This window comes from Tiliqua scincoides, chromosome 1, assembly GCF_035046505.1.
Source record: "Tiliqua scincoides isolate rTilSci1 chromosome 1, rTilSci1.hap2, whole genome shotgun sequence".
NCBI classification, from domain to species: Eukaryota; Metazoa; Chordata; class Lepidosauria; order Squamata; family Scincidae; genus Tiliqua; species Tiliqua scincoides.
Window position 1 is genome coordinate 254,112,108 of NC_089821.1, and position 11,144 is coordinate 254,123,251.

General features: G+C 43.7%; 1 protein-coding gene across 1 annotated transcript in view; it reads right to left on the reverse strand.

The window, feature by feature from the left end:
* The window catches only part of KCTD3 (potassium channel tetramerization domain containing 3), a 48,452-nt gene extending 37,726 nt beyond the window's left edge, over window positions 1–10,726 (reverse strand). Inside the window, exons 1-2 of the mRNA XM_066611709.1 lie at window positions 10,308–10,726; window positions 2,413–2,466 (exon numbers count right to left, since the gene is read on the reverse strand). Of these exons, the coding sequence (XP_066467806.1) occupies window positions 2,413–2,466; window positions 10,308–10,381 (128 nt within the window). The 5' untranslated portion in view covers window positions 10,382–10,726. The remainder of the gene's footprint in view (window positions 1–2,412; window positions 2,467–10,307) is intronic.
* Between the last annotated feature and the right edge of the window lie 418 nt (window positions 10,727–11,144).

Sequence of the window (11,144 nt, forward strand, 5' to 3'; positions counted from 1 at the left end):
ATAAAAGGAGACTTAGAGATGGCAGGGAATTAAATGAGTTCTTTGCATCTGTCTTCACGGCAGAAGACCTCGGGCAAATACCGCTGCCCGAACGGCCTCTCCTGACCAAGGAATTAAGTCAGATAGAGGTTGAAAGAGAAGATGTTTCAGACCTCATTGATAAATTAAAGATCAGTAAGTCACCGGGCCCAGATGGCATCCACCCAAGAATTATTAAGGAATTGAAGAATGAAGTTGCTGATCTCTTGACAAAAATATGCAACTTGTCCCTCAAAACGGCCACAGTGCCAGAAGATTGGAGGATAGCAAATGTCATACCAATCTTTAAAAAGGGAAAGAGAGGGGACCCAGGAAACTATAGGCCGGTCAGCCTAACATCTATAAAAGGTAAGATGGTGGAATGCCTCATCAAAGACAGAATCTTAAAACACAGACGAACAGGCCTTGCTGAGGGAGAATCAGCATGGCTTCTGTAAGGGTAAGTCTTGCCTCACAAACCTTTTAGAATTCTTTGAAAAGGTCAACAGGCATGTGGATGCAGGCGAACCTGTGGACATTATATATCTGGACTTTCAGAAGGCAATCAACATGGTCCCTTACCAAAGGCTACTGAAAAAACTCCACAGTCAGGGAATTAGAGGGCAGGTCCTCTCCTGGATTGAGACCTGGTTGAAGACCAGGAAACAGAGTGGGTGTCAGTGGGCAGTTTTCACAATGGAGAGAGGTGAAAAGTGGTGTGCCCCAAGGATCTGTCCTGGGACAGGTGCTTTTCAACCTCTTCATAAATGACCTGGAAACAGGGGTGAGCAGTGAGACGGCTGAAGACCAGACGTGATTGTGAGGAGCTCCAGGAGGATGTCTCCAAACTGGCAGAATGGGCAGCAAAATGGCAGATGCATTACAATGTAAGTAACTGTAAAGTCATGCACATTGGGGCAAAATATCAAAACTTCACATATAGGCTAATGGGTTCTGAGCTGTCTGTGACAGATCAGGAGAGAGATATTGGGGGGGGGGGTGGACAGGTCGATGAAAGTGTCGACCCAATGTGCAGCGGCAGTAACGAAAGCCAATTCTATGCTTGGGACCATTAGAAAAGGTATTGAGAACAAAATGGCTAGTATTATAATGCCATTGTACAAATCGATGGTAAGGCCACACCTGGAGTATTGTGTCCAGTTCTGGTCGCCACATCTCAAAAAGGCAATAGTGGAAATGGAAAAGGTGCAAAAGAGAGCAACTAAGATGATTGCTGGGCTGGGGCACCTTCCTTATGAGGAAAGGCTACGGCGTTTGGACCTCTTCAGCCTAGAAAAGAGATGCCTGAGCGGGGACATGATTGAGACATACAAAATTATGCATGGGAAGGATAAAGTGGATAGAGAGATGCTCTTTACACTCTCACATAACACCAGAACCAGGGGACATCCACTAAAATTGAGTGTTGGGAGGGTTAGGACAGACAAAAGAAAATATTTCTTTACTCAGCGTGTGGTCGGTCTATGGAACTCCTTGCCGGAGGATGTGGTGACGGCATCAGGCCTGGACGCCTTTAAAAGGGGATTGGACAATTTTCTGGAGGAAAAATCCATTATGGGTTACAAGCAATGATCTGTATGTGCAACCTCCTGATTTTAGAAATGGGCTATGTCAGATACAAGGGAGGGCACCAGGATGCAGGTCTCTTGTTGTCTGGTGTGCTCCCTGGGGGCATTTGGTGGGGTGCTGTGAGATGCAGGAAGCTGGACTAGATGGGCCTATGGCCTGATCCAGTGGGGCTGTTCTTATTGCGGTGCAATGAAATTATAACAATTTTCAATGGCACAACATGCTAACCACCCACCCCCCAAATCTTCTTCTTGTTGGCATCCTTCAGTCTCGGAAGACTATGGTATTGCACTCTGAATAGTGTTCTGGAACAGAGTGTCCTCTCCAGTGCGCGAAGCCTGGGTAAAGTAGATATGGAGGATAGACTGTTACCCATGCAGCAAATCCCCCCTCTCCACGACGCTGAAATGGCCCAATGAAAAGGCAGAAGCCAATACAGCTGGTTCCATCAGCATCGCAGGAGTTGCCAGAACGTGACTGTGTTCAGCCATGAACTGCCTTAGGACTCCGGTTCCGGATTTTGCCTCGAGGTTGACTCCTGAAGCCTTTTCCATAACTGGATGTAGCCACAAGGCAGCTGAGGTTTGGGATCAGAGTTTTCCTTCTCTCAGATTAGCTGCCTTCCCAGGCTAATGAGTCCCATCTACCTGGTGGCTAATATATAACCCCCCCCCCCCACATAAAATATAGCTAATAAAGTAATTAAGGTTGCAGTCATACACACATTTACTTCAGAGTAAATCTCACTGAACCTAGTGACACTCACTTCTGAGTGAACATACATGGAATCAGATTACAAAATACCTGGAAAAAAAGGAGTCTGGAATCCACATTAGTGTTTGTCTTGATGTGCTGAACCTGGAAGGAAAAGGGTCGAAGTCAGCAACTAGACAACATACTGGTAACCTGAAGAATATTTTATTCAACTTAATATGCACCTAAGAAATACTGCTTGAAACAATATTGTCATCCTTTATTTCAGCGATATCCAAAATATGAAATATTCAAGTTATTTACTCCCAAGATGCCCTTTTAAAATCAAGCTTCAGAGTAGGCCATATTAGGATAAACTCTCAAGATAAGGCTCCACTCAACCCTCTAGATGCAAATGCAGTATGTGAAGTCATCTTTAAGGCTCTAATCCAGGGGTGTCCAAAGTTTTTGGCAGGAGGGCCACATCAGCTCTCTGACACTGTGTCGGGGGCCGGGGGAAAAAAAGAATTAATTTACATTTAAAATTTGAATAAATTTTACATAAGTTTACATAAATGAATATATTAAAGATGAACTTATATGAATGAATGAAGGTCTTGCAATAGCTTAATGCCTATAAAAGGCCTTACACAAAGCAAGGCTGGCCTTTCCTTTGCTGCCGCTACTGCACCACAGAGGTGAAACAATAAGCAGTGGAGGGAGCCCTCATCCCACAGCTCACACAAGAGGTCAAACAGTCGCCCTCACGCTGACAGCAGTTGCATCGGGCCAGTGTGGGCTCCAACAAATCTCCAGAGGGCCAGAGGCATTGGAGACCGGGGGCTCCCTGAGGGCCACATTGAGAGGCCTCGAGGGCCGCAAGTGGCCCCAGGGCCAGGGTTTGGGCAACCCTGCTCGAAACCTATTATAAAGTTAGTTGTTTAAATGAGAATAGGATTTGCTTTCACAAATATGCAGAGGACCAGGGATTTCACTACAACTATAGATATAAACTATACAGTAAGCAAACTAGGAGCTCAATCCCATCCAACTTTCCAGTGCAGATGCAGTCCTGAAGTAAGGGAACAAACATTCCTTTACCTTGAGGAGGCCTCCATGATTGCCCTCCCACAACAGGATGTAGTGCATGCACCACTGGTACATCAGTGCCAGAAAGCTGGATAGGATTGGGCATTAGGATTCTTCACACAGCTCTTTACTGTAGTCTTTTACCAGTCTTTTACCATAAGGCACCAAACTTGGGCTGGTAGTAGCTTCCACTGAAAAAACATTAGGCCCAGAGAGTTTAGGCCCAGAGAGTTCTGCCTAAACATTTTCACTAAACATCCGTTGTTAGGCTCCACAATTCTTACTAGAAACGCATCTTGACTGAAGCACCTCGAGTAAAAAAAAAAGACCTTTGGCCTTCACAGTGACTAAATACAGCTCTAAGGTGGTAGAATTTAATTAGATAAATCCAAGGCATAAGAAACTACAGTACTCTCAATGTCTCAAATAAGAATGCCATTTCTACTTTTCATCATGTTTTCCCTTTAAAAGTATGCCACTTTTCTTTTAGAAAGAAAAATATTACTAGCCGACAACATAAAAATAAATAGGACACATAGAAATTTCTATATTGCACACAATGCAAGTTCTAGGCAATTGTGCAATGACAGCATGAAAAAGCCAATTTTTTTGAACAAAGGACTCAATACAAAGCAGGCATTCTGAGCTTGAAAACTGTGGGAAAACAATATTTCTCTTGCCTGCCAGAAAAAACCAACCAGTACAACATTTTCTCCTCATTAACTTTTCAGCTGCATGTTTGTATCAGAATACTCTCTACAAACACATTCAAGCACTACTGCTATTCTAAAATGCTTGAAGAGATGAATGAGTACAGAGATTATTATATTCAGGCTGCAATCCTAATCACACTTTCCTGAGAGTAAGCCACATTGAACAAACTAGGACTTACTTCTGAGTAGACCTGGTTAGACTTGTGCCCTTAGAGCACTGTTTCTCAAACTGTGGGTTGGGACCCACTAGGTGGGTCACAAACCAATTTCAGGGGTGCCCCATTCATTTCAATATTTTATTTTTAATGTATTAGACTTGATGCTACCATGGTATGTGACTGCATTTGGGGTAAGGTTACAGACCTGTACTTTTAATAAGCTACTCTGCATATGTTTTTAACAATGACACTAAATGGACTTACTCCTGGTAAGTGTAGGTAGACTGTTAAAAATTTTCTTGCTTGATGATGTCATGTCTGGTCATGACATCACTTCTGGAGAATCATTCATCACAGATTCTCATTCGAAAAAGTGGGTCCCGGTGCAAAATGCGTGAGAACCACTGCCTTACAGCCCAATCCTATCCACACTTTCCTGGGAGTAAACCCCATTGACTCTAATGGGACGCATAGCATTGGGCTGTTAGTACATTATGGCCTAGAAAACAAGAAATAAGAATAACCTGTCGTACTCTAAGTGTACAAGTCAAAAACCATAAGCATAGTTCAGTTACTCACCAATGTCAAAAAATAAGGCAGGATCCAAAGAACTACAAAACAAACTCTATGAGTCAAATGGAGCTTGACACTATGTTTTTTCAAAAAGCAGCACCCAAACTGCATGGAAAGTTGCTTCCGAAACTGAGGGAAGCATCTAATAACCCAATCCGGTATAAATTCCCACGCAGAGATGCAGCAGTGCCAGCACAAACTATGCTGCGTCCCACAGAGGAATTTCAGCCACTGGAGGTCTCCTTGAGGTAAGGGGACATTTGTCCCTTTGCCCGGGTGTAAGGCCTAGCAGCTGCTTCAACTCAGACCTGCTTCAAGACCTGCTGAGTCTGCTTCAACTCAGACCTGTACAAGTTATATAGCTGAAGCAAGTCTACATTGATCCGTGTTAGCAGATCAGACCCAGGAAAGGGGACAGGATACAGTGTGGATAGCGCCACCAATCCCACCCCCTCTCAGACCCAATCTGCCCACTCCCATCACTGCCCATACACTGACCCATTCCACCTCTGCCCACTGTCCCTCACCCCTCTATCCGACTTACTGCTCTGGCAGATGTCCATGAACAGCCAGCATGGCAGGTCCTTGAGCTGTCACAAAGCACTTTAGAGACAGCATGTGCCAGCAGAACCACTGTTCCACTAGCACAAGTAGTGATTAGAATTGGGCCACATAGTTAGCAATAGGGCATAAAAATCAAAGGGGAAAAAATAATTCCACTGGTCCCATCATTTTCTTGACTTTAAGCAGCTCTTTGGATTCTTACCAACAGTACAATATAGAATATGCACCTTAGGGCGCAATCCTAACCAACTTTCCAGCACTGACATAGTTGTGCCAATGTGGCGTGCACTGCATCCTGCAATGGATAGGCAGTCAAGGGGGTCTCCTCAAGGTAAGGGCATGTTTGTTACCTTACCTTGGGGTTGCATAGTGATTAGGTCAGCACTGGAAAGCTGGTTAGGACTGCACCCAGAAGTATGAGGAAAACAAAACATCAGTGGGATTTAAGGTGCCCAGTTACCTTACCGTGCTACAGTACAGTACAAAATAAATACATTGCTCCAGGAAAACTGTGGAATTTTATTCAAAATTTACAGTTGAAGGACCTCAAAGAAAACACTCCAAGCAGGGTTGTTTTCTACTTCCAAAATATACCATTTATGTTTTTAAGAATATAATAATACAGTATTGCTAATGTTTTTAAGAATCCATCAGGTCTACTTTTCTGTAGCTCATTCCTATGAACTCAGTTCAATGAACTTACAGTTCAATTATCTTAGCTCACTTCAGACTATGAACTGACACTCAGTCATTTCAGTCTATGAACTGACACTATGAATAACACTCAGCTCACTTCAGACTATGAACTACTGTCAAGTGTGAACAACTATTTGTGATGCAACAAAAATGAATTCCTTTCTGTATGCTCCAACTTAAGAGACTGATTAAAAATGTTACTGTGAACTTTAACCAAGGATGTAACCATTACAACACTATTTTGCGAAGACTACTGTACGTACTATTTATCCCACATTATCCAACTGTTTAGATAAGCAACTAAAACTTGATGTTTTATACAAAAATGTATCAGATTATGATGTTATTTTCGAACGATGCTGTTAACACATTAAGGATCAACTTGATGTACTTTTGACATTAATAGCCCAATTCTAACCAACTTTCCAATGCCAATGCAGTTGTGCCAGTGGGGTACATGATGCATTCTTTATTATTTATTTATTTATTACATTTTTTATACCGTGCTTCCTCCAAAGAGCTCAACGCAGTGTACACGGTTGCTCCCCTTCTTTTTTCCCCTCACAACAACCCTGTGAGGTAGGTGAGGCTGAGAGAAATTGACTGGCCCAAGGTCACCCAGGAAGCTTCGTGGCTGAGTGGGGATTTGAACCTGGATCTCCCAGGTCTGAGTTCACCTCCCAAACCACTACACCACCCTGGTTCTCATTTATTCTCATTCATCCTGTGGCAGTGGGGATGGTCACACAGGCCTTCTCAAGGTAAGGGAAAAAATGTTCCCTTACCTCGGGGATGCATTGCAGTTGCATTGTTGCTGGAAAATTGGTTAGGGTTGGGCTGACAGCAATTTCTTGGTGGGGAAAAACAAGTACTGTACATTTGCTAATAATATATAATAAATTTGAGGGGAGTGACAATACCAATTATTTAGACTTACCAATAAACTATTGCCTAAAAATGCTACATCCTGCCTATCAATCATTTTTCACTAGCAAATGAGTTACAATGCCTGGATACACAACGAAACAATTTATATTTTTCAACCAGCAATACTGGAATGTATCCCAAGAAAGTAAATCACCATGGTTAGATACCACTGAAATCAGGCACGTTAGTAATGATTAACTGAAGTCCCAATAATTTCAATGGGACCAGAATCCTAACTTTATATATTCCACTCACTACAGTTTTCACCAGTAGGGGAATGCTACAATATGAATTATTCTATTCTTTCTTCTTTATACAGTACTACTACCTCTCTTATTACAGGATTAACAGTTGATATCTGGACAATAACCTCTTTAGATAGATAAGGTATGAACAATTGTTCTTTTCCTTGAGATCTTTATATTCCTGAACTGATTTCGTTATCAATTTGATGTAAGTTGAGTCAAAATGCTTACATTACACAGACCAAAACATAAGTCAATTTGTAGGTGTGAAAACATACTTTGAAAATATATATAACTCCTTTTTGGCTAAACTTTTTTAATGGGAGATACCAGTTTCAGGTCAAATGTTGAGAATCATCTCTTGAATATAAGATATAGGATCTCAGATACAGCACACTAACTAGAGGAAGATGACAAGAAAATGCCTTCAGTTTCTTCTGCTTTGTCTTAAAGTATGTTAACAGAATACCATGACTTTTTAATTGGTCTCCCCTCTCTCTCCAAAGTTAGTTCACTTTCAATGGTGGTTTTGATAAGTCTGCAGGAATCATTCATCTTCTACCAAATACTATATGAAAACTTACAGACGTTCTTTAGTCTAACTTGAAAGTTATCTTTCAATCAGACAACTACTTATGTCACTTAACATGTTTATCATTCCATTCCGCATCATACCTATAATCTAGTATTATAGGAAAAGAGTTTGTGTAGATTTTTAGGCATGCTGTATAGTAATGTTTATGCAATCACCATGATAGTTATCATATGGAGTTATCATATGATAGTTATCATATGGACCAAACCACCAAATTTACAATTTCCATTTTACACACTTTTTACAGTTCAAATTTTCAATCTCTGTTCTTCAGTTTGAGATGAGTTTAAACACATTGCTGGATCCAGCTTGAGAGTCTAGTCTAAAGGCTCAAGCTGAAATGCTATATACACACACTTTCCTAGCAGTAAGCCCCATTGATCACAGTGGGGATTACTTCTGAGTAAACCTAAATAGGATTGTGCTCCAAGAGTGACCTAGAAAATCACCATTTCAAATCTCACTTCAGTCAGAAACTCAGTAGGTGGCCGTAATCAAGTCACCATTCTTTAAGTGTGTGTGTCTCACTCACACAGCCCAATGTGGATACAACATTTACATTTCTTATAGGACAATTATAAGGATTCCTAAAAATTTTATTTGAAGTACATTGAAATACTCTGTGTAATGCCAAGTGTCCTAAAATTTGAGCAGAGCAGACAGCAAACAATTCTGGATCGCCCCAGGGAAAGTTTGAGAACAAACTGGTATTTCTTGCTATTCAAGCCCCTTTTCTCTACCTTGATCCTTTGCATTCATAAACTTTGGACCTGAGCTCCTGCACAATGCTCCTTCTAGACACTTAATTTTTAAAAAATGAAATCCTTATAATGACTGAAGAGTATTTTTGACTTTTGAATTAGTTTTGTTCACACTTGGGAGTCAGATTTTCTTCAAATATTGCTCTTTCCAGGTCAAGCTAAATACACAGAAGATTTTATTAATGAGCCTCCAAGGCTACTGCCAACGCCCCAAATATAAAATAGTAATTACAAATTTCACTGAGGTCAGTATAGAAAACTGAGTATTACTATTTTCCTCTGAGGTTTGACTCTTTACTTAAGTTGAAGTCACAATTTTGAAAGGTTTCTGCAGTCTGCTTGTAACACACTCATCTACACTACCCAGGCTGAACAACTAGGTGGTCTGATCTAATGGTTAGATCAGTCATTTTCAACTGCTGTGCCACAAATGGTCTGCAGGTGTGCTGTAGGAGTTTGGGGGAAGGTCATTTATTAGTAGGGCCATTGGGGGATGTGAGCCTCCCACCAACAGCATGTATGCCTTGTCAATTGTCAAAAAGCTGATGGTTTGCCTTAACAATTTTAGAACCCTGTTAGAGTGCCATGAGACAAAAAAGGTTAAAAATCACTGGGTTAGATGGCCCTTCATCAAATAAGGAGTTTATGGCTTTTTAGTTTCTCCTCTAGCCTAGTTGCAAGCTACTAACAATAAGTTTACTAAATTCTTAAACCTTCAGAGGAGCTAAAGAAGAATTAATAGGTGATTTATCCACCTACTACTCTTACAGTACTTACATGGCCAAAATGGAAATTCTAATACAGATAAGCATCTGTGAGTCAATACTGGTACTTACTCTGGATTTATTAATGTCCAATACAAATATGCACTCTTGTATCTGCAGTGCAAGATTCCTCAGAGCACACTCCAATTGCAGCTAAGGCATGCACTGCATCCAATAGTCTCACCTAGCACTATGACATGACCAAATCTCACCCATATTTGGTACTTTAAAAACTTGGGGGTAGCAACGTCAAGCTGTGTTACATATAAAGGGAACCAATTTCCTTGCTCTCAGTTCACAGAACGAATAAAATGACATACAGTATATTACTCTTAAGAGCCCAATCCTATCCTTGTCTACTCAGAACTAAGCCCCAAGGTAGTCAATAGGGCTTACTCCCAGGACAGTCAGGATGGGATTGCATCCTGTGGTCCAAATGCTACCCAACTTTCCATCACTGATATAGCTGTGTCAATGGGGCATGTGCTGCATTTGTGTGTGACAGCAAGGGAGGCCTGCTCAAGGAAAGGGAATGTTTGTTCCCTTACCATGGAGTGCATGAGCTGCACTGCCCTACCTTGGTGCTGGAAAGTTGGTCAGGACTGTGCCCTAAGTAAGCAAGGAACCCTCCACGGATTCATTTGCTGTTGGAACTGACATCATTGCCAAGTCCACTCCCATTATGCTGAATTGGGGGAAGATCAGGGCTTACACCTCATTCCTTTCCTCAAGCTCTGCTTGGATATCTTCTCTCTGAACTCAGAGCCCAATCCCACGCGTGTCTACTCAGAAATAAGCCCCATTACAGCCAGTGCAGCTTGCTCCCAGGTAAGTGTGGCAGGCCCCCTCCTGCCATTCCCCCGAAGGGCAGCCCGCTCTCCCCACCCAGGCGGTCGCCGCCCTCCATCCCCCGCCGCTCACCTGGTGCCGCCGACGTTCAGCTGGATGATCTCCCCGCTCCCCGCAGCGGCAAAGCCCGCGCCGTTGCCCGCCATCTTCCCCAGCAAGGACTCCTGCTCCGAGCACCGCCTGCTGCCGCCGCCTCCCGCCGCCGCCGCCCCGGAGAGCAGGGAGCCAGGAGGCGGCGGCGGGGCCGGGGGAGCGAAGGGAGGGTCCAGCGGGGCCTCGCAACCCGTCGCCACAGGCCCGGGACGCGGCGAGGGCAAGCCTGCCAGGGCGCAGCGCGGCGGAGTAAGCCGAGCAGCCTCTCCGGCGGCCCTCCCGTCAGGAGGCCGAGGAAGGCCGCAGCCTCCCCCGCTCTTCCTCGCTCACCGCGCCGCCGCTCTCCGGGGCCTCAAGTGCCATAGCAACGCGCGGGCACCTGGAAGACGGGACACCGAGAGGGACAAAATACCCATGCTCGCCGCCCCTTCGCTAGAGGAGGGAAGGGGGCGGACAGGGGGAGGAGCCTCGCAGGTGACGTCTGCCGAACGGCCACGCCCCTCCCTTTCAGGTCTAGATGAGGCTGAGGTAATGGCTCCTTCCTGAAGTACATGCAGTTGCTTGTACACACAGTGCATGTCTAGTGAGAATCAAGCTCCACTGCATTCAGCAGGGCAGGGGTGTCAGGCTCCTTCCACACAGAGGGCCCAAGTGAGCATCCATGGGGCTTGCTGAGGCTGGAGTGACCACCATTCAGCAGAAAGCGGACATAAGGACACAAGTGACATCATTCAGCAGAAATGGACATAGGTGACATCATTCAGCAGGAAGTGACATCATTCAGCAGAAGTGGACACAAGTGACATCATTCAGCAA